Source organism: Paroedura picta, chromosome 3 (genome assembly GCF_049243985.1).
Source record: "Paroedura picta isolate Pp20150507F chromosome 3, Ppicta_v3.0, whole genome shotgun sequence".
Lineage (NCBI taxonomy): Eukaryota > Metazoa > Chordata > Lepidosauria > Squamata > Gekkonidae > Paroedura > Paroedura picta.
Genome location: NC_135371.1, coordinates 59,993,354 through 60,016,842, shown reverse-complemented (window position 1 = coordinate 60,016,842; position 23,489 = coordinate 59,993,354). Strand labels below are relative to the sequence as shown.

Below are 23,489 nucleotides of genomic sequence, written 5' to 3'. Positions count from 1 at the left end.
AAAGGGTCAAAGAGCCCTTGTTCCTCCACATCATTTTTCTCTTCTAGAAAGCAGCCTCAGTGGACATAAAATGAACCATAATGTGTAGGTCTGCTAAGGTATGTTTTAAAACTATTCTCTAACCTCTGCCTTTGCAAATTAAGCCTTTTCCTATCTACATGTTGTCCTTTGGTCATAGTGTTAGGAGTTTCCTTTCACATTATTTATAGAATATTACATCTCTGATCAACAGGAAATGGTTATTAGTTTGAGTATGAATCGGCCCCTGAGGTGAAAAAGAAAACGGCTTGCAAAAAAAAAAGCTGTTAGTCTTTACTATATCATGAGAAGCCAGTTTTTGCTGCAACAATAGTTAGTTCAGAACCATTAACAGACTTGTGTATTTGGGAAGGGGCCATGGTTCAGTGGTAGAGCATTTGCTTTGCATGTTCTTTGATTGATGGGACAGTCAGGAGAGCTTTTCCCTGTGATCTTAATTTCCCAGCAGGGACATATGAGAAAAGACGGTCCTGCAAATTGCCAAACCACATCTTCTATTCCACTTATATTTCTGGTAAGGGCTTGGAGAAGGAGCTGGTCTCATGACTTAAGTGCCACTCAGTGCTTAATACCCACTCAAGGCAGCTGTCCCGCCCCTGAGTGCCGCCTCCTCCAACCAGCTTGCCTGTCTGTCCAGCAGCCAGCCAATCACTTTCTGTCCCCCACCCCTGACCACCCTCTCCTCCTTCCACTTCCCTCAGAGGCTTGGAGGCTGCAGATCCATGCCGTGTGAGAGCTGTCCCTGCCAGTGAGTTCCCTGCCCTGGGCCTCCAGCCTGCAGCCTTTCCAGGTCCTGGGGAGAGGGAGAGGCCATCCACTGAGTTCTTCCACCCCATCCACTCCAGTCTAGCACCCATAGTATTACTGAATGCAATGGCCTTGGTCCCTAGTAGAGCTTTATTATTATTATTATTATTATTATTATTATTATTATTATTATTATTATTATTATTATTAAATTTATATCCCGCCTCCCTCTGGAGGCTCGAGGCGGGTCACATAAAAACCAATCCCCTAAAACAATAATAGCACAATAAAACATAATACAATTAATACAAAAGTTAAGACAAGAATGGCGGAAAAATTTAATATAACTAACCCAATTCCACATCTACTAAGAAGGGAAATGGAGGGGGCAGAGGACAGACGCAACTGTCACATTTGTGAGGGGGGCTAGATCTTCTCGCTGCCCGGCCTCAACCAAATGCCTGGCGGAAGAGCTCCGTCTTGCAGGCCCTGCGGAATGATGACAATTCCCACAGGGCCCACAGCTCTTCTGGGAGCTCATTCCACCAGGTTGGGGCCAGGACCGAAAAGGCCCTGGCCCTGGTCAAGGCCAGGCGAGCTTCCTTGGGACCGGGAATGACCAATAGGTTAGCCCCCGCAGAGCGTAAGGCCCTGTGGGAGCCATAGGGCAATAGGCGGTCCCTCATATACACTGGGCCCAGACCACGGATGGCCTTGAAGGTCAAAACCAAAACCTTGAACCTGATCCAGAAGATAACCGATAGCCAATGCAGCTGCCTCAGCATTGGCTGGATATGTGCCCTCCAACGTGTAGCCGTGAGGACCCTAGCAGCCGCATTTTGGACCAGTTGCAGTTTCTGGATCAAGCCCAAAGGGAGGCCAGTGTAGAGCAGGTTACAGAAATCGAATCTGGAGGTGACCGTCGCATGGATTACTGTAGCCAACGGGCCTCCAGTTCATTAACTGTATTAACCGTGGCGGGAAGGGAGTGGCGGAGCGACAAGACTTTATCTGCAAAATGGCTCGCAAATGCCTCACACCTGATAGTCAATTTCCTACTATTTTGGCGCTCTTCTTCCAGGGCAGTAAGAGATCTAACAACCCTAACTAGTCGAGCTGGCCGAGAGCTAGCAGATGCAATTTCCGCAGCACAGAAGTCACGTTTAGCCGCTTTCACTGCCATCTCATATGCCCTCATAAGCGTGCGATGAGATGTTCTTGTAGCCTCGTCACGAGCCTTCAGCCACACTCGCTCTAGTCGTCTCAATTCCCTCTTCTTCTCCTGGAGCTCCCCAGTATACCAGGGTGCCCATTTGAGTCGAGGGCAGAGAGGACGTCTAGGAGTAACTTTGTCTATGGTGACCGATAGGTGGGACTGCCAGACCTCCACTATGGCCGCCAGTGAGATGCCGGGAGGTTTCGGGTCCCGCAGAGCATTCTGGAAACCAATTGGATCCATAAGTCTCCTTGGGCGGGCAAAAATACGCCCGCCGCCCAACTGGACATTTTAATTTTTGAGCATTTTAATGCTCAGAATCAGCACCTTGAATTAGGCTCAAGAGTAGGTTGGTAGCCAGTGTAATTGGCCTCATCAGCAGTCTTAGTATAGCATTATGCACTAGCTGCAGCTTCAGAATGTCCTTCAAGGATAGCCCTAAGAATACATTGCAACAGTCCAGTCTAGATGTAAGTAAGGCATGGATCACCATGACTAAATCTGACAGGATCACCTGTGGGCTCAGTTGACACACCAGTCAAGTTGCAAAAAAGCAGTCCAAACCACCCCAGCCACCTGATTTTTTTAGGTGACTTCTGGGTCAAGCAGCACTTTGAAGCTGTGAACCTGACTTTAAAAGAGGAGTATAACCCCATCCAAGACAGAAGAGATTTGGAGTCTGTGGTCTGCCTTTCTACTAACCCAGAGAATCTCTGTTTTGTCAAGATTAAGGTTCAGTTTGTTTAATCTCATCCAGTCCATTACTGACTCCAAGGATTTGTTTGGCCATCACTGGGTCAGCACTGGACCAGAGACAGAATAGCAACTGTTAACGTTTCTATTTCAGGCAAACTCAGATGAATATTAACATAATGCCCCCCCCCGTCCCCGCCCATAAGGTATTTATTTCTATAGGACTGTAATTCTTTGTGTAAACAGTTAATGTCAGTAGTATAGCAGTGGGGGGGGGGGACACCTGTGCATCCACAGTTACGGAAAGCAACTTGGTGAACAGGTTTGAGGTGCTGGTGAACAACCTGTGCTGACAGCCAAACAATAAATTGTGTGACGTGAGCTAAACTTGCATGTGCTTGAGCATGCCTATTCGCAAGAATTATTCTAATGTTCCCTTTGGTTTTTCAGACAAAAAATATATAAATGATACTAATTAACAAATGCATTGTGAAGGTGCTTTAATTTAAATCAAGCTCTCCAAAGGAGTGCTAAGGCTCCTTTTCTTTGAACAGTTGTCAACCCAGTATCACAAGAGAAATTCATGTCACGAAAGAATACCTGGGCTTGGGGCCAGAAGATGACACAGAGAGAGAGAGAGAGGCAGCGGTGCAGAAATCAGTGTTTCAAAATGACAAAAGCCAGTATGTTGGCAATGTTCTTTGTGACAAGAGGAAAGAGTTTGGTAGTGAATAACTATACACCATTTTCTAAAATGTAAAAGGAGATATAGTGCTTCTTGTATTGCTCAGAGCATCATTATCATTGTTAATTTATTTGTCTGAGCCACAGGCTAAAAGGATATCAGTAGTTCTCTTCATTTGGTCCACCACGTCTATAGAAAAGTGTTTCCCACATAAAATCACATGGTAGAAATTCAATTATCCTGATTGTAATTGGCCACCTGTGTGTCGAAATAATTTGGGTGCTGTTTCTCTGCTATGAAGGGAAGAATGGCACTCTTTCTGTCCGCCTGTCCCACTCACCCACCATCGCATTACTGATTGCTCCACCTTTGGGTCTGCAACCAGGTCTATGATCACTGAGTGGTCCTATAGACCAGACTCCTTGCTCGTGCTAGCAGCATCAGGCTGCTCTGCCAGCAAATCTTTAAGTTTTGCCAACATCGTAGCTGCCCAGCAACCAGAGTACTTTTGCCTCCCTCCTCCCCTGCAATCACTGATACCATATTAATTTAAACCGTTGGATTATTGTTGATGTTATTTCTGACTATGCTATATGCTTAGGTCGTTCCATGTATTACCCCACAACATTATATGTAAACTGCCCTGAGCCGTATGGGAGGGCGGCATAAAAATCTAAATTAAAAAAAATAAAATAAAAAGCATAAGAATGCAGGCTTGGGATGCCTGGAGTTGGTTTAACATTCAGGAAGCATATTCATACAGTCATCGTGTATTTAGACTGCCTGTGGTTGCTTTAAGGCCCTGTAGTGCCCTTTGCAGTTGCCAGCCTTAATGTCGGCTAGAGTGCAAAACAAATCTTCCATACATTATCTGGAGAGCCCAGACCTTTTGACTCCATTGAAACTAGGTGTTGTAGTTGTCAATCATGCTCTTTGTTTCCCGTCTTCATTGCTAATGTTTTTAATCGTTAGATCTCAGGGGATTGATCTATTCTTGGTTGGGAAAGGGCTGAGTTGAGCTTAGGGTTCAGAACAAAGGCAGCTCTTGTTATAATTTATTTAATGCCTGTAGAGAGCCTCTTGTGGCGCAGAGTGGTAAGGCAGCCGCCTGAAAGCTTTGCTCATGAGGTTGGGAGTTCGATCCCAGCAGCCGGCTCAAGGTTGACTCAGCCTTCCATCCTTCTGAGGTCGGTAAAATGAGTACCCAGCTTGCTGCTGGGGGGTAAACGGTCATGACTGGGGAAGGCACTGGCAAACCACCCCGTATTGAGTCTGCCATGAAAACGCTAGAGGGCGTCACCCCAAGAGTCAGACATGACTCGGTGCTTGCACAGGGGATACCTTTACCTTTTTAGAGAGGAGATGAAGGAAACCTCTGGTTTTCCTTGGTCTTGATTTAGATCCCACCCACATTTCTGCCTCCTATTCCATGTGGAAGATGAAAGTGTTAGAATTGTGTCAGTCAGAGTCCAGCGCTGCCAATTTGATCTGCATACAGTGGCTGAGAAACCAAGATTGTGTATTATCTATTCTGGCAATTTACTGGAGTAAATAAAGGCCAGAGCTAATATCTTTATGGATTATTCCCTTCATGTTAGGTATGGTTGTATGAAATCACCTATTTCCAAGCTCAGTCAGGTGTCTCTAGTTGCTCTGGGGAAACCCAGTTGTCCAGCCAACTTTCATAGTTCATAGTTTCATGGCTCTCAGAATTTCAAGGACAGTGAGTTAAATCCAGAGAATATGGGGTAGTTTGATAATATTCCTCTTCCCTGTCTCTTTCCAGCTCTTGTATGACAGTCCAAAAGCACGACAGGAGGTGGATTATCACTGGCGAGCTTCAGGCTGCCCCCACATTGTCCATATCCTGGATGTTTATGAAAATATACACCACGGAAAGAGATGTCTCCTCATCATCATGGAATGGTATGGAACAATTCATTTTTTTCTTACCCAGTCTATATTTTGGTAAGAGCTCCATCGTGCAGTAAAACAGCACACCTTCCTTGGAAACATTGGTGGGTTTTTCATGATCCCCGAGACAAATCTTACATTTCATTTATTTAGAAATGTCTCTATAATCATAAAAGAACATTCAGTGGATAAAACAACTGTTCTCTCTATTACTTGCTTTTCTCCAAACACTGTACTCCAAACACTGTTAATGCTGGTGCCACAGACTGAGTGATGCTTCAGCAAAACTAGACATTGTTCACTTTGTTGCCTTGTTGATACTGCACTGGTCAGAATCCATCCTGGGCATGGAGAAGCACCAGCAACAGCATATGGCAGCCCACTTAATAGTTCCCGGATTTCTTTCAGGAGCTTGCTCTCTTGTGAACCCAGCCATGCCAATATACTTGATGGTAGATCCTGGCTGTGGCTGGTGATGGCTTTGATGCTAATACACCTCCATAGCAAGTAATGGAAGTGAAAGAGCTGAATGTAGTGGAGGCACAAAAGCCCTGTTAATTTGCATACAACTTTCCTTAGACCAGTTCTTTAGACCAGTGGTCCCCAATCCCTGGGCCGCGGCTCCCTCTTCCCGCCCCCCCACAGCGAGAAGAGCTCGCCATGCTGCGAGCAAATCGGCCGCCAAAGCGGCCGATCAGCTTGCGGCCCGGGAAGCTTCTTGCTTTAGGAGGGGGCGGGAAGAGAAGCTTGCCGGGCCGCAAGCTAATCGGCCACTTCGGCGGCCGATTTCCTTGCGGCCTGGAGGGGCGGGGAGAGGGAGCCGCGGCCGCCGGCAAGTCCGCGCATGTGCGTTTGCTCCAGGGCTGCCGCGCACAGCGCGGGGCCCCAGGTCACCCTCTCCCCACACCCCGGCACAGCGGTCCGCAGCCTGACAAAGGTTGCGGACCACTGCCTTAGACCATCACAGATCATCTTACGGACACCTTCAGCTGAACAGCAGCCTGGAGAACAGGGCATATTCTTGTTCTGGATTCCAAGTATGTTAATTCTGCATATTTGAGATCCAGACTTCGCCTTTACACAGCCTAGACAGATTTCTCCCTGTATGGAACATGCAGGTAAGCCCATGATGTACATGGTCAGGCTAATTCATGTGGCTAGTGTAAAGTGCCACTCCACGTCATACTGACTTTGCATAAATGCTGCTTTCTCCACTCTTAAGCATATCAGAGGAAGTGATGAAAGCTTCTATGCAGAACTTTAAAAGCCACAGGCACTCAAAATTATTTATTCAAGGAAGTAGGTGCTCTGTGCATTTTGGTAGGTAGTTTTACTAAAGGGCAAAATCTGTGTTTTGTTCTCATATTGTGACCAAAGAAATGATACGTAGCATAACTTAGTAACTGCATCTTGGCTCAAATATTAGCTTGCTAAAGAAGAATTCTGCAGTCATCCTAGGAGAATAATAAAACATACATTCCGACAAAGAGTTTTAAGACACACAAGATGTCTACTTCTTGGGGAAAAAACATTTGAAGGACTTTCTGCTTTTGTACCTGTTATTGGCATTATTTACATGCTGCAAAGACAGGCCCTTTGGGAGAATTCTGTAGACATTCTTGTACATGATCTGACATGGTGAGTAAATGAATGTAGGTGGAAGAGTTTGCCTGCCGTGCTGGTGTGCTGTCAGGAAAGTGGAGAATATGGAGAAGACAGAGTCATTTCAGAGTTAATAAACACCCCCACTATAACACATTCACAGTAAAATTTGTAGCTGCCACCAGTCATCCACCCTGTCAAAAGGACTGGTGTGGAGGTAAATATCTGACACACCGAAATCAGCCGTGATATAAGCAGATCATACTACTCAGTACTTCATTCTTGTTTTGAAGGCTACTGTTTTGCATGCCAACCCTGAACATGTTTATTGGAATTACATTTTCTCTCAGGCACTTTTATCCCTTTGTGGCATAAGATGCAGAGGCGTCACATCACTTCCTTTATAAAGCCAGGTTTAATTTTTCCCCCTTCACCAGCCACTTATTTCCTTTTGCTGTTTCTGCTGTTTTCTCCCCATTCCATGGCTCTTCCAGAATGTTGATGGTACCAGAGCTACAGGGATGGCTCTTAGCCTTTCTGCAGCACGGTCTGTTGTGTTCATTTCCAGTAGGGTCAACTAACAGCATGATTCAGCTTTCTCCAAAGAGCCTGCCTGTGTACTAAATCATAGGCTTTAAACCTCACTGTGCCGCAGGGATCTAGTCACAAACGGGTGATTCATTTAGGATGTGAACCTACACAAAGTTAGGCAACTTGAAGCTCATTGACTTGGGTAGGGTTTAAATAGCCTAAATGTGTGCAGTGCTTGCCTCATCATCTGTGTTTTTAAAAATATATGAAATATAAAATAACTCTGTATTGACTCATTAGAAAGAGGCAGATTATTTTTTACAAAATCAGTCACAAAACACTAGCCAAACTTGGGTTGCCAGATGTCAAGCAAGCAATCCTACCTTTTAAAAGAATTCCTAATGAATGACAGAAGAAGACTATACTTTTATAACCCCCTCCTTTTCTGTACTTAAGGAGCCTCAAAGTGGCATATAATCATATTAGCTTCCTCCCCCCACAACATGCACCTTGTGAGACTGAGAGAACTCTGAGAGAACTGTGCCTGGCCCAAGGTGACCCGGCAGGCATCAGGTGGAGGAGTGGGTGATCGAACCTAATTCTCCAGATAGGTCCGCCATTCTTACTTATGGTGTACCACAGAGAATGCAGTCACTGCACCTCCTGTTCTGCTCCTCTGTGCCATCCTCTTTCCTTCTGCTAATATGAAGCAGGATGTTCATTTTGCCTCTCAGTAGACTGGGTGGGGAAAGGCAGAAGAGCTGGGTTTTTATGCCACATTTTTCACTATGTAAAGTGGTCCAAAACAGCCTACAGCCTCTCCCTTCCTTTCCTCAAAATAGACACCTTGTAATGTAGGTGGGGCTGAGAAATCTCTAAGAGAACTGCTGTGCAAGAATGGCTCTGCAAGAGCAGCTCTGAGAGAACTGTGACTTGCCCAAGGTCACCCAGCTAGCTGCATGTGGAGGAGTAGAAAAACAGACCCTGTTCTGCAGATTAGAGCCCGCTGCTCTTAACCACTACACCCTGCTAGCTCTCCCAGTTGTTAAAAGACTTGTTAAAAGGACCAGTGATGGAGTGTGGTTACCGCAGAATGGCATCCTCTCCTGCTGCTTTGGAATTAGCTGCAAGCTGCAAGAGAAGGAAGTTCTGAGACAAACTCCGAAGACACACCTCTAGGTGCTTTTTCATGATGATCAGGGGTGTTAAGCAAGCACTTCTGATCATTTGTCATGCTTAAAAGAGCCAGCTTGGTGTAGTGGCTCTTAGGAGCGCAGACTTCTAATCTGGCGAGCTGGGTGTGCTTCCCTCCTCCTCCACATGTAGCCATCTGGGTGACCTTGGGCTCACACTGAGAAAGCAGTAATCTCCGGCTCTCTCAGCCTCACCCACCTCACAGGGTGTCTGTTGTGGGGAGAGGAAGGGGGGGCGTTTGTAAGCTGCTTTGAGACTACCTTGGATAGAGAAAAGCAGCATATATGTACCTTCTCCTTCTCCACCTCCTCCTCCACCTTCTTCTGTTTTTACTGAATTGTAACAATATCTCTTTAACCCACATCCCGTTCACATCTGACCTGCACCTATCTTCTTTCTTGGGTTTTCTCCTCAAAATCGCAGAGTTTAAATCTGCATGCCAATGAAAAAAAGATTGCTGAAATGTGCCACCTTCCCCCTTGAGCTGTTGATTGGTCTCTGTCGATTGGTTTCCAGGAGGAGCAGGTCTTTCACTTCTGGGCTTCACATTTTAGTGCATTTCAATGCTTCCCTCATTTTATCTAATTTTTTACACTGTAGAAGCATATTTTGTGCTTTACCAGCCCCCTTATGTGATAAGTATTAATGTCCAAAGGCCTGGAGGATCATTGCCCATGGAGTCATGATGGGTCGGACATGACTTCGCACCTAACAACAACAACAATTAATGTCCAAAGAAGTAAAGACGAGCCCAAGCTGTTGCTTCCTCCCCTCTCTCCCAAGTCTCCACATGCTTCACGTGGGTGGGGAGGCAATAATTTTTTTCCCCATGCAGGAGTTTTAGTTTTTAAAACATGAGCTTTTCAAAAGTAAAAAGACCCAAAAAACTCTTGCATCAGAAAGAAAACTCAAGATCCATTGAATTCATATTGAGTCCCAAGACCTTACTCAATGAGCCAACTCAGCTGTGTGAAAATTTATTCCCTGTGGGTCCTATTCACAAGTTTAACTGACAAGTTTTAAAATTTGTTTTTAAAGAATGAAATGGCTCCTTATAGTCTTTTTTTTAAAGGAAGTGTTAAGCATCCCCTTAACTTAAAAAAAAAAATTAATAAGATGGGAGGGGAAAGGCAGGAGAAAAGAGCCCTGGTGAGATTACAGTGTAAAAGGTTAGATAAAATGAAGGAAGCATTAAAAAACACTAAAATGTGAAGCCTGGAAGTGAAAGCCCTGCTGCTGCCAAAAATCGACCAATCAGAATCATAGAGTTGGAAAGTACCTCCAGGGTCATCTAGTCCAATCCCCTGCACAGTGCAGGAACTCACACCTTCCTACCCATCCACAGTGACCCCAATATCATGCTCAAATAATCCCTCCACCAAAAATATCCAGAATCCAGCCTGCCCTGGAGGAAATTCAGCAGAGACCTCTACACAAGGTCAGTGCTAGAGGCATGGCTGGGGTGAGGGAGAAAAAATCTGAACGAGTCATGGCATCTGCACCTAAAAGAGAGTGCCATGGACCCACATTTCTCCAATGAAGCAGAGAAAATGCACTCTCAGATATGCCAGGAAATGTGACTCCCAAGTCAATTCTCAGCAGTGCAGATTGGGGGGAGGGGGAGAGCGGCATCAGAGTGGAGATCAAGGTCAGATACAGATTGCTGTTTTATAACCACAACCAATGAACTTTAAAAGCCCAGTGCAAGTAGGACCTAGGGCTGCCAAGCCTCCCACTGGCAGAAGTTTCTTGCCACCCTTCACCACTTAAAAAACATGACTATGCCACTAACAGAAAAAACCAGGAAGTAATGTAGGGTAGCGCACCACATGTGGTCCGTCGACTAATTGGAGATGGGCCGCAAAGGGCACCTTCTCCCCCCCCCCCCGGGCCCTTTACAACACACTTCAGGTGTCATTGTCTCCCACACTCGCAGATGGGACTATCTCGTTGCAGAGAAACAAGCTCAGGGCTCCCATTGATTTGTCATTGTCATGAGTTAAAATTTCCATGAAAATAAAATGTTCCTTATGTTCATTGTTGTGGCGTGTCTGTATCTTATTTTGAAGGGATGTTTAAACATTACCATAGCGATCAGAGAGTGTTAGGGCAGTGGTTGAGAGTAGAGGAGTAAATTACTCCCCCCCCCCACCGGGCCTCAGTAAAAGGTGTTGAGTGGTCCCCAGTGAGTGGTCCCCGGCGTTGAGTGGTCCCCAGTGATAAAAAGGTTGGGGACCACCAATGTAGGGGACCTGTAGACTTTCCAGCTATTCCTAGCAAGACTGTTCTTCGTATCAGGTGTTATACATTTGATCAGCTAATGGTAAAACTATTAAAACTTTTGCCTCTACTATCAGGTTGCTGTAACTGTTTACTAGTCACCATTTAAAATTAATAAAATAAATATTAGAAATACATAATGTGCATTGGAGAAACATTGGTACCTATAAAAATGAGCTGATGAAATGGGGTACCCTTTTGTGCTTGCATATTGAATTTTCTCTGTATGCAACTTTTGTTCACAGCATGGAAGGAGGAGAGCTGTTCAGCAGGATCCAAGAGCGTGGAGACCAAGCTTTCACAGAAAAAGGTAGAATTTGAAACGAAAAAGTCAGCTTGTTGTGTTGAGGAAAGTAGGGGTGTGCGTATGTAGGAAACATGGAGAATCTGACCATTTCATACAGATCTTCTATGTTTCCCAAAAAATATTTGATAAAATTCTTTTTCTTCTCATTTTACAGTTCTTCAGTGCAAACTGGTATATGTATATAAGAGAAGACTTCCCAGTTTGATCACTGAGGACACAGTCCTACATTCTGGGTGGATGAAGACCAGAGAGAATATTGACAAAGGGGCTCCTACAGAGCTCCAGCATAACCTTCCCTTACTATCTCTGCTGTGATGGGCACTCCTGTCACATACACAAGTGGTCTTCCTATGACTTGCCTGGCAGTATTCAGCAGCTTATGCCCAAGACACCCTCAAGAGATAGGGGTGGATTATAACAGAGCTTTGTGGGAGTCTGTTATCACATGTATGCATTATATAATTGTGGCCTGAAACTTTACTGGAAATTAAATACTTGGTTTCAGTAATCAGTCAGCCAGTTCCCCATTACTGGCATTCAGGTGTTTCAGTATATATTTTTTCTATTCAAGTTTCTGTTTATGTATATATTATTTTCTGTTGGGAGTGCCTGTTGAAACAATGCATTTAGATTTTGCAAGAGTTCTGCCATTTTGAGTGAGGTATCTTCTGAGCCAGGGAGCTGAGGAGCAGGCATAGTTTAATAAGAAAGTGTGGGGGCACAGTCATTTGCAAAAACCAAAACACAGCTGTTGAGGCTAATTTTAGTTTTCCCCTGTCTTGACACTAGTCCTGTAAACAAACAAGCTAGTTGCTAGTCAGAAAGCATTGCCTGGTTGTGTATGTCTGAAGTACAGTGGGAATATTAATGTGATCTTTCTCTAAAATTATTTTTAGAGGCCTCTGAAATAATGAGAGACATTGGAACAGCCATTCAACATCTACATGCAATGAACATTGCACATAGAGATGTTAAGGTGAGCCTTGAATGTGCTTTTGCATAGAGAAGAAAAATGAAACCATACAAGCAAAAACATGGCTGTGATGTACGCTGGCCATATTGCTGTACAATATTTTGATTACTTCATTTTTTAATTGTTGAACATATAGATCAAGATCTAAAATTTATAAATAATAGCTATTAGGAGCCAAACGTGTTTTAAAAGGAAGAGCTAAGAGAGGTGAGTGTTTGCTTAAGACAAGATAGCTACATTCTAACTTACTGATAGTTTCTTCTGGGTGACATACCTATCAGTGCAGAAGAATGGAACAGCTTTATATTCTTTTGTTTTCTCTTCATACCACTACAGCCAGAAAACCTGCTCTATACATCCAAAGGAAAGGATGCAGTGCTCAAGCTGACAGACTTTGGGTTTGCCAAAGAGACAACAATACAGAATGCACTGCAGACCCCTTGTTATACTCCCTATTATGTAGGTGAGTCTATCTCAGGCCTCTCTTTCCATTTAGTACTTCTAAGGACATGGGGAAGGGAGAACAAAGGAATAAGGAATTTATTGAACCAGTTTGATTACTTGTTACTTTCCTGGTATACTGAATTTCTTTAAAGCATATTTGTGAAGTAATCACCAATTCTTGCTTTGGGGGGGAAATGAAATTCCTTCTGATCATTCTTCCCCATCCAGCCCCAGAAGTTCTTGGTCCTGAGAAGTATGACAAATCCTGTGACATGTGGTCTCTTGGTGTCATCATGTACATTCTGTAAGTGTGAAAGTGGGAAGGGGGATAGATTTAACAAAGCATAGTCCTCGAGATGCCAGGAATGAGCAGGCACTTCCCTTATATCCCAGCCCACTCCCATTCCTGATCCCAGCAGCACATTGATGATATTTCTGTTTATGCTTCACCAAGAAAAATAGTCACTGGGGGTTATTATTCATTCCATCATAGGGATAGTAGGCAGCCATTGGTGATTCTGCATGGGATTAGCGGGGAGATGCAGTGATTGCCTACTTATCACAAGCTATTCTTTCTGTGACACTTTTTTGCAGTTTGTGTGGGTTCCCTCCCTTCTATTCCAACACGGGCCAAGCCATCTCCCCAGGAATGAAGAGGAGAATTCGGATGGGGCAGTATGGATTTCCAAATCCTGAATGGTTAGAAGTATCTGATGAAGGTAAATAAATGGCTGTGGGCTACTCATACACATGTATCCGTGATGGATGGATGAGACAAGTTTCTTTTTTAAAAAGAAATCTGTGCTATATCTTGTACATTGCAAGGGTTGCAATCTCTTGAAATTTTGTTTTGTTCAGGATTTTGTTTCACTGCCTAGATCCACACATACACCTAGACTGTAAGAAAATGGTTATTTAGTTTTTTATCACATGTGAGAAGTCAAATCAGTGCTAAAATATCCAGAAACCCAGAAGATGTTGAACAAAACTCTATTTAATTGTATTTTCCTTTTTTTCCCCCCTTCAAACTCCACATTGAGGTCATGATACAGCTGATAAATGGTGGTGGCCCAGCAAAAATGGAGACAGAAGCAGACTCTAGGGATGAGTGTCAGGCCCACATATCATCACCCTTTGTGGCATCTTGTATTGGCTTCTGCATATCATGCCAATGGGTGGTTGGTTGTCACTACTACACAGCCGCTATTCTTTCCAGTTGTGATGATGCCCAGAGCCATTTATGTGAAACAGAGTGAGGCGGAAGCTTGCGTTAAGAATTATAAGTAGCTCATTGATGCTCCATGCAAGATGTTTTGTCACCTCAGGGCCAATTTTGTTGGCACAGTCATATCCATCAGATAGTAACAGCTGACATATATAACAAGAGGAACATACCTTACATCTCTGCCAGATAAAAGGAAGCATCTGCCTCGTCAATCTGAGCTGGTGCAGCTGTGCCTGTCTTCCTTCAAACACCAACAATATAAAATGTGAGCATTTTGAAAGCCAGAAATCTCACCCTTCCAAGCACTCATGTAGGCTAGAAGTTCCAGTTTCCACAGGAGGGTGGAGATTTGAAGGATAGGGTGTCAATAGTATGACATGACATTAAGGAGGTTGTTTTAATAGTCTTTAAAAGAGAGAAATAAATATGTGAGACAAAAAACATTCAGTAGATCTTCTCCCTCTGGGGCATCTGTAGAACTGATAGATCATAAACTAGCCCTAAGATGCTAATTGATGTAATTGTTAGGGATAAGACCCCTTGCATCAGTGTTGCCAAGCCAGAACTGAGAAGTGGATTCCTAGTAGAAGAAGAATTGGTTTTTAAATGCTGCTTTTCTCTACCTGAAGGAGGCTCAAAGCAGCTTACAATCGCCTTCCCTTTCCTCTCCCCACAACAGACACCCTGTGAGGTGGGTGAGGTTGACAGAGTTCTGATGTCACTGCTTGTTCAGAACAGCTTTATCAGTGCCGTGGCAAGCCCAAGATCACCCAGCTGGTTGCATGTGGGGGAGTGCAGAATCAAACCCGGCTCGCCCGAGTGTAGAAGTCTGCACTCCTAACCACTACAGCAAGATGGCTACTGTACGTTAGCTGTGATATGTCCACAACCAGAAGCAAGCACTATAAGTTTTTATTTTATCAGCAGAGATCGGTATGTCATTTTTCTACCAGGAATTCAAAAGCATGAGCATTCTTGAAATCACATCTTCAGTACTTTGTAGCATCTAAATCAGCCTTTACAAGGTTTCAGTGACTCAAAAGATTCAAGAAATATTAGAAATTTTAACACTATCCCTATTGCAGCATATGTGAACTATTAAGTGCTCCCATGTTTATGGAGCTACAAGCTGGAGACACACAACAGTAGATGATAGCTAAGATAAGAACTGTTTTGACCATTAGGTAAAGGTAACCCCTGTGCAAGCACTGGGTCATGTCTGACCCTTGGGATGACGCCCTCTAGCGTTTTCATGGCAGACTCAATACAGGATGGCTTGCCATTCCCTTCCCTAGTCATTACCGTTTACCCCTCAGCAATCTGGGCACTCATTTTACCAACCTCGGAAGAATGGAGGGCTGAGTCAACCTTGAGCCGGCTGCTGGGATTGAACTCCCAGCCTCATGGGCAGAGCTTTCAGACTGCATGTCTGCTGCCTTACCACTCTGCGCCACAAGAGGCCTAATTAAATTAGATGGAAGCGAGTCCCACTGGACTTAGAGGCACTTCTGGGTACATCTTATTAGAAATGGGCTGTCAGACATGGGTCTAGGATGATGCATTACAGCTGCAAAAAGAAATACTGTTTTACAGCTCAATATATTTAATTCTTTTTTCCTCCTTCACCACTTTTCTGCCCTGTTACCGCTCATCTTTAAATAGGACTGCATGCATAGTCTATAGTCATGTGTAGATGTCAAGCCTTTTCTGTGTTGAACACTGGTGTTAAAATAAAGTATATGATGGTTAACAGTTTCTATTGATTCTTCAAGGTTTTGTCCACATCTCTGAACTTTGCAGGCATCTGTCATTTATGTTGGACTCTTTTTTTCCTCCCATCAGCTAAGCAGCTAATTCGTCTATTGTTGAAGACGGATCCCACTGAGCGGATGACAATTTCTCAGTTTATGAATCACCCCTGGATTAATGTAGGTCCTGCACAATCACTCTAGTGTTTTTATTAAAGTGGGTAGATCCTTTTCACTTTTGGAACAGTAAAATGTTGGCTGCCTGCCACTGTAAGGGCAACTGTAACCTAATTTAACCATGAGTCTGCCTTGTGTGGAATGGCTTGAACATACAAACATATAATTTCTCCACCAGCATGTGGGGGAACCTTTTTGAGGGGGGTTTGGTGAGTGGCAGTTGAGTATATTATACCCCCACCCTAAGTACTCTCAGCTTGCACTTGATGTTCATGGCACTGGGCACACACCCTCCTTTTTTCACTTATAAAAAGTCATGTTACCTCATCAGTGTAGGATTTGTGGAGCACTATTATTAGATATCTGAGGCAACATCGTGCTGAACTGTGTTGATATGAATAGAGAACCTACTGCTTTGAGGGCGTTCTCAGTCTTTGGCGCAGATCTAAAAATGCCAGGGATAAGGGGGTGGGGAGGTTTATGTGAAACACACTGAGAAAATAACACCAGAGACTGTTTTTAATAGTGATGGTGACTAAAAGGCTGTGACAATGCTGACCTGGGTCTTCCTCATCTTGAGCAAATGTCTCTTCCACACACACACATGTGTACATCCACACCCCATGACGTAGAATTCTTTGCCTCAGGCAGAAGCAAGCCTTTGCTCAGGCTAAAACTCTAAAGTGTTTCAGGGTGTCTCTCTTGTATTTCCATACAGGAATCACCAGCTTTCTGTATTAATTTTGTTTGCCTGTTACCAAGGCTCTGTAAGTTTACATTAAATATTTAAAATTTTTTTACAAGATGTGGAGAAAATGAAAGAGGTTAAATTTCCCTAAACAGGCCATAAAAATAGTGCAGCCGAAAGGTAATTTTCTGCTATAAGGGAGAGTGCAACCTCTCTATATCTATTGGTCCTCTGGGCAGTGACCAAGGCCAAGAGATCCTTTTATCTTAGTAACCATTCCCTGTCCACATTAAAGTAATGCCTTCCATCAACCTTTTTCACTCCTCTCAAGCTCAGTACTACTGTTATTTGATCTGTCTTTTCCTTTATGCCTTGCACTATAATAATGTGAAAAAGTCTGATTTGCTTACAGTGCAGTTGACCACCAAAAGGTCTTTTTAAAAATAACAAATTTCTGATTCACAAAATAACCATCACTCTTCAGGCATGGCAAATTAGATCAAAAAACATAAACACTGCCTGGGTGACAGAGATAGTTGGTTATTTGATATAAACTTTATGTTTCTAAAGACCATAGAGAAGCACTTTGCTTCTTACCGAGATTGAAATAAAAATGAAGCTACTTTGAATTTTAGTAAGCCCATGGATAATTAAATAAGCATCCATTGCCATCTACAGAGGTGTGCATATGTGCTTAATCAATAGAGTGGTTTACAGCAAAGCTTGGGTCCAACAGCATTCTGTGGCTTACATGGAGCCGTTCCAACTCCAAGCAAGCCAGCAAACACTACTCACCCCTTGCTGCTTCCATCCTCACTCCACTCAGGTGTGTGTATGTCATTCTAAATGGTCCAGTGGTTGAGAATATAAAAACTGTACACTAAATAATTAAAACTCAATCCTGACACTCCCATCTCAATATACTGGTTGAGATGGGTATGGGAGAGGGATATAGTTCTACTGTGTGGCCTGGCTTCATTATTCACCATGCAATGGGAAAAGATCAGAACTCCTACGGGCTTGATTTCCTGCTTGTACTTTGTGAGCCACAGTTATTTCATTGCCCTTCTTTGGTCTCAGTGTGTATTGCATCATGGTATAGAGGCTGTAAGCACTGGCATCCTCATATGCGTGTATGGAAGGATTCTCATGAGGAGTCCATGAGCAGGATGCCAAGGCTGCATTTGTGCTGCAAATATTCACTAACTGGTTAAGTTGTCAAGGCTTATACAGCTCTGAAAATTGCAAGCTCATCCACAAAGGAGGTAGAAGCATGTGCCTGTACATTTCTTGTCAGCAATATTAAATGACAATTCACAACCAGGGGTGGGAGGTATGAACAACGAGAGTAAAACTCAGTATGTAATGTCAGGGTAGAGATGATGAGAAGCCATGGGGGGAGAAAAGACCATTTTCCTTAAGTGTTTGCATTGAACTCCTTTTCAGTCTGTTTCATTTAGTCACTGTTTTCAAAGTGGGAATGTTCAGGTCTGTTGCTTTTACTTACCGGTATCAATGGACATTTTGTAACATGAATTTAAAGAGCTTGAACAGACAACACTGTCATACTGATTTATAACAGTAATTTTACTTTGAAAAAGAGTTCAACTCAGTAAGAAATTATACCAACTTTGCTGCTCCCTATATATTTGGTTCAGTTGTTCAGACAACTTTTGATGTTTTAATGATTCCTTTAATTCCTGCCTATAAATCTTGTTGGCAGTATCCTCTTGTAAATGAAAAGTAGGGAAATGAGATTTTTAAAGGATTTTTTTAATGCTGGAATATTTGTCTGCCACTCAACACCTGTTGCAAGTTTCTTGAAAAACCTCCTCCCATACTTTCCAGCCCAACAGTTAAAATCTTCTTTGCCAATCCTGCATTCTGAGCCCCCCCCCCCAGGTGAAGTGGATGGCAACTAGAGAGGGGGCATTTTCAGTGGCAGCACCTAGGCTGTGGAATGTGAACCCCTTTGAGGCTCACCTGGTGCCTACTTAATAGGTGAGACCTGGGGTCTCCTGGTTATACAGCTCATCTCCAGGCAACAGAAATCAGTTCTGAAGAAAATGGCTGCCATGAAGAGTGGACTGCCTAGCATCATACAACATTAAGGTTGCTCCCCACCCACTCAGAGCTCTCCCCCCCCCCCAAGTCTCCAGATATTTCCCAACCTAGAGCTGGCAACCTTAGTATTTAACTATCTATTAGGCATTATGCCAAACCATTTATTTTTACCCAGGCTTCTAATTAAGTGGTTTTACTGCTTTGGAGGTTTTATGGTCTGCTTATAGCCTGAGTACTATTTCATGGACTGCAGGGCAGGGAGAGTGCTGTTTAATGGTTGTTGTATGTTGTTTTAGGCTCATGGCTTCTTATTGGCTTGCTTTTATATTAATAATTTCTGTTGGTTTTTTGGTATTGGTTTTATTTGTGAGCCACATGAAACAAGTCTCCGGAGAAGCAACTTGCAATAGATATCCCAGAAATAGATATCCCAGCCTTCCCAATAAATTTCACCTATTTTTCCTTTCCATACAGTATATTACTTGCATTGGCATTCTTGCAACTTCTGGAGTAATCAGTGCTGCTAAAACCTTTCTGCTTCACTCTGCTCTTATTTAATCAGCCCACAGAATGAAAGTAGATCTGGAAGCCATGACTGACATGGTCATGGGCTATAGCAGAGGGGTGGACTAGATGGTTTGCGGCCTTAGTGGTCTGGAAGTTTAAGCCGTAAGTACATATGATGCGAAAACATACGCCATACCAGGTTTGTTAAGGACAGTAGGTGGAGGATATTAAGAACAGAGAAGCAGTATTTACAGAGCAGAGAATAATATTTTTTACTTAGATTAGATATTTATACCCTGGATTTTATATCCATTGGAGTCCCAGAGCTGCTTGCAACACGACTCTCTGCTCCTCCATTTTAATCTCACAACCGCAACCTATGAGATAGGTTCAGCTGAGAGAGTAGGTGGCCCAGCTGGCTTGCGTGGCAGAACAGAGATTCAAACGTTGATCTCCCGGCTTCTGCTCTGATACTCCAACCACAGCACCAGTAGTGGGGTATGGGCACAAAACATTTTCACCAGCTCCAAATTGATCCTCCCCAGTAGCTTTTTTTCCCCTCCACAGGTTTTTAAATCTGAGTGTTTGAGGACAAACATAGCTTGGAAACACTGGGGAAAGGGAAGCTGCTTAGGAGGATTTGATTAAGTGCCTCTTCGGAAAAAAGCTTTTTTTTTTCTTAAAAAAGAAAAGAAAAGCAGCACTGAGACCTGTACTTATCCTCTCACAGCACCATCTTAAGTAAACACTCCTTTAACTCCATTGACTGCAGTGGTCTTCGAAGGGTGTAACTTTGCTTAGAGCTGTACTGTGAATCACCTCAAAAGATTCTAGCTACAGGCCTGTTTAAGTGACAGGCATTTCAGTGACATTAAAATATATAATTTGTGCTCAGCAGAGCAGTCAAGTACATTTTCTCCTGTTCCTTAGGTGATACATTTATATTTTCTTAAGAATTCTAATCATCTTATCAGAAAGGACAGCAAGTGGCACAGTGTCAAGAGCAGTTGTGTTTTCTAAGGTAATATTTATATGTTCCTGCTTCTTTGTTTGTCTTAGCAATCCATGGTGGTGCCACCAACTCCTCTTCACACTGCTCGGGTCCTACAAGAGGATAAAGATCACTGGGATGAAGTGAAGGTAATGTTTCTCTATGCTAGTAAAAAGGCAAGTAATTCCAAATCAAAGATGTATGAAGGGTTTGATGAATTGTTCAAGACTTCTTCATGGGTAGGACATGGCAAGATAGGAATTCCTCTGTGGGACTAAAACTACCAGATACCAGCCACACAGTTCCGCAAACCCACAACAACCAGTATGTAGGGTTTGTTTACTTTTATAGTTTAACACGTTTTTATTTCTCAGCATCTCAGATGCATGAAATGTGCCTGCCTGCTCATCTTCCTTCCTTCCTTCCTTCCTTCCTTCCTTCCTTCCTTCCTTCCTTCCTTCCTTCCTTCCTTCCTTCCTTCCTTCCTTCCTTCCTTCCTTCCTTCCTTCCCTCCTTCCTTCACAATGGTTGATCATACACACAACCTGCCAGTTAAGATGTTTCCTGTATTCTTGCAGGATGAGTTGGGAGGGGTAGTTATTGTCTCAGTAAAATTTAAGAGGTTCTGTAACAGGGGGTTTCTGGGTTTTTGTCAAAGCATAATGGGAGTGGGCACTGTCTCCATTTCATTGTTGTCCCCTGTGGGTTTCAGGAGGAGATGACTAGTGCTCTGGCTACCATGAGGGTGGACTACGACCAGGTAAAAATCAAAGACTTGAAAACATCCAACAACCGCCTCCTCAACAAACGACGCAAGAAACAGAAACAAGGAGGCACCTCTTCATCATCTCCTGGATGTAATAACCAATAAAGAGGAGGAAAGAACATAAATATCAGAAGGAACAATTAATCCAATTGGCTCCAGCTCCTTACTATAAAAAAGAAGGATAAATCACTGAAACAGTGCAGTATTCATGTCCTAAAAGAGATGGTGAACTGTGACATATGATATTCTAAGACCTCTATTTGGGTATTGGATTGTTGTATGGTTGTTTTTTCAAAATGGAAATTATGTTTTTTACATTTTAATAAAGAAACTGCCTAAGAGTTCCAGAAGACCTTGGGATTCCAGTGAAGCTTTAGGTTAGTAAATGGCACTGGAAGCCATGCAGATTTAGTGCTTATTCACAACAGCACAATGTTGCCAAGGCTAATCACTTTTTAGTTCCATTGATTTCAGGGACAGAGAATTAAACATGTATTTAGTTCATTATCCCATTGAATTTAGTGGAATATAAAACTGCTTTGATTGGATTATGCTCTATGTATTTGAGCAGTGAGGGAGTGCTTTTTCCCGTGGTATAATCCCAAATATCAGAAAGATCAGAGTATTTCAAGAACTCTGACAACAGCACACTGATAAGTGTGAGGAATATAAGGTTTTTTACATCTTCCTGCGTGATTTTAGTACATTTTTGTATTCCAACATGCTCATGTTGTATATAAGGCTGTGTCATTCCTTGGGTTAATGCTGACGACTTGCACAGTATCAATTGAAAGAGGAAAGCGTTGTTTTTTGTTTTTCAAGAAAATGTTTATAACTTAAGCTTTAAGATTTGTTTCTGTATTCAGAAATTTGCTACACCAAAAGTTCATTGTATAGGAAAATTTGAGAGAAACACATGAAGATCATAATATGTATGTGGATTGCACACACTTGTTTCTCTGTAGAAAAACTCAGTGGAAAATTGCATTTGGTTCAAGCTTTCCTGTGCATGTTCATGCAGCAAAACAGATGTGTATAATCAGTACATACTAAGATGTAGCAGGTTAACATCCTTGGCACATATTTTTCTCAGTGGGACCCATTATGCACGGGGGTTTTAGCGCACATTCGGGGTGGAATGGCGGCGACTAAAATCACCGATAACGCACGGAGCCGGCTGCAACCGGCCGCAGCTTCGGTGCATGCCGCCGAAAAAGCCGCATGAGTGAAACGCGGAAGAAAGCGCAGCTTCCGGGTGAAAGGGGCGCAACCAGAAGCGGCGCCCGGATCGCCGCGTGCATAATCGGTTACTCTGGGTTTTGCCGCCGTCGCGCCCCGCCCCGTACATAACCGGTATGCGTCGCGTCTTCCCCCTCCGCGTTTTCCATGTGACCCGAAATCGCCGTTTCGGCGGCCGTGCATAATGGGCCTATATTATGGCTTTTCCAGTAGTGCGACTTGATCTTCTGTTGTTTTTAAATCTTAATGCACAAATTTGGCCAAAAAAGCATATGATTTCAGTTGAAAGAACATCCTGTACCCAACTGGAAGAAGCTGGGAGGGTGGTGTTCTTTACAGAAACTGAGATCTGAATTTCCAGACCTCTTGTTACAGGAGGGTTTTTATTAAATGTCGAGTGTTGATTTCTGTCATCTGCCATTTTATTCACTAGATTTATAATAATCACATGTCATGCATAACAAACATCCCTTGATGTAGCAGGGAAAATTTGTTTGAGCAGAATAATTGAATATGCCAACAATGTTCCTAAATTCAAGGAACCCATGCACAGAAGGGCATTGATCTAGGTATGCTCCTCCTCTCAGTGTGTGAGGTTTGATCGGGTGATATACTTTGTCAGATGCCTTCCTACTTGTTATACTGTAGATTTTAATCTGGTGAACTGTACGGGGGGTGGGGTGAGATTAAGCTTCTTAGCACTTTCAAGTGGACACTTCTCTCAGGACCATGGATGTTCCATCATGGTAATAAAATGCACCAGTTGCAGCAGTTGTGCCAAACAGAGGCTAAATGCCCACAGTTGCCTAGTCACATGGCCGCTATCTTGTTTCAAGCCATTCCATCATGTGTAGGCTGTTCCCATGACAAGGGTGCACACATGATAACACTACTCCAAAATGACCAGGATGGCTATTCATATGAAATCTGCCATGAGCAACATCTCCGCTGACCACTCAGTGCCTCTCTTTGAGCTGCAGGCAGACGTTGGACTGATTTTAAGGAGCGCTGGATGGAATTGTTCTTGGTAAAACATTAATATTTTACACAAACTAATAAATGGTGCTTTTGCATTTTTTTTCTTAAACGGATCTGCTTCTTCATTGTAATTAATTTGTAATGGGGCCCTGAACCGGCTTTATCTGTAGAAATCTTTCCCAGCCCTGCAGCAAAAAGGACTGCATTTAACCAGAGAATGGAAACCTAATTTAAAGGATTCACTTCTGCCCAGAAAGACTGTTATACCATTGACGCTTTATCTTCTAATTGGCTTAAGTGTGATTTATAAGTTAACAGTAAATGCTAAAGAAGATTAATCCTATGTAGAGTAATATCCTTTTAATTTCATTGACATCAGTTGACATAGAAGAGTCTAATTCTGCTTAGGACTGCACTATTAGTAAGCTAATAGTGAATTGGTTTGTAATAGTGAATAGTTTCCATTCCTCCATGGTCTCCT

General features: G+C 43.2%; 1 protein-coding gene across 1 annotated transcript in view; it reads left to right on the top strand.

Annotated features, from left to right (window-relative positions):
* The window catches only part of MAPKAPK3 (MAPK activated protein kinase 3), a 112,000-nt gene extending 88,883 nt beyond the window's left edge, over positions 1-23,117 (top strand). The window contains exons 3-11 of the mRNA XM_077325935.1: positions 5,167-5,306; positions 11,147-11,211; positions 12,105-12,184; positions 12,518-12,644; positions 12,854-12,929; positions 13,220-13,344; positions 15,693-15,778; positions 20,094-20,174; positions 20,738-23,117. Coding sequence (XP_077182050.1) covers positions 5,167-5,306; positions 11,147-11,211; positions 12,105-12,184; positions 12,518-12,644; positions 12,854-12,929; positions 13,220-13,344; positions 15,693-15,778; positions 20,094-20,174; positions 20,738-20,896 — 939 coding nt within the window. The 3' untranslated portion in view covers positions 20,897-23,117. The remainder of the gene's footprint in view (positions 1-5,166; positions 5,307-11,146; positions 11,212-12,104; positions 12,185-12,517; positions 12,645-12,853; positions 12,930-13,219; positions 13,345-15,692; positions 15,779-20,093; positions 20,175-20,737) is intronic.
* The last annotated feature ends 372 nt before the right edge of the window (positions 23,118-23,489 follow it).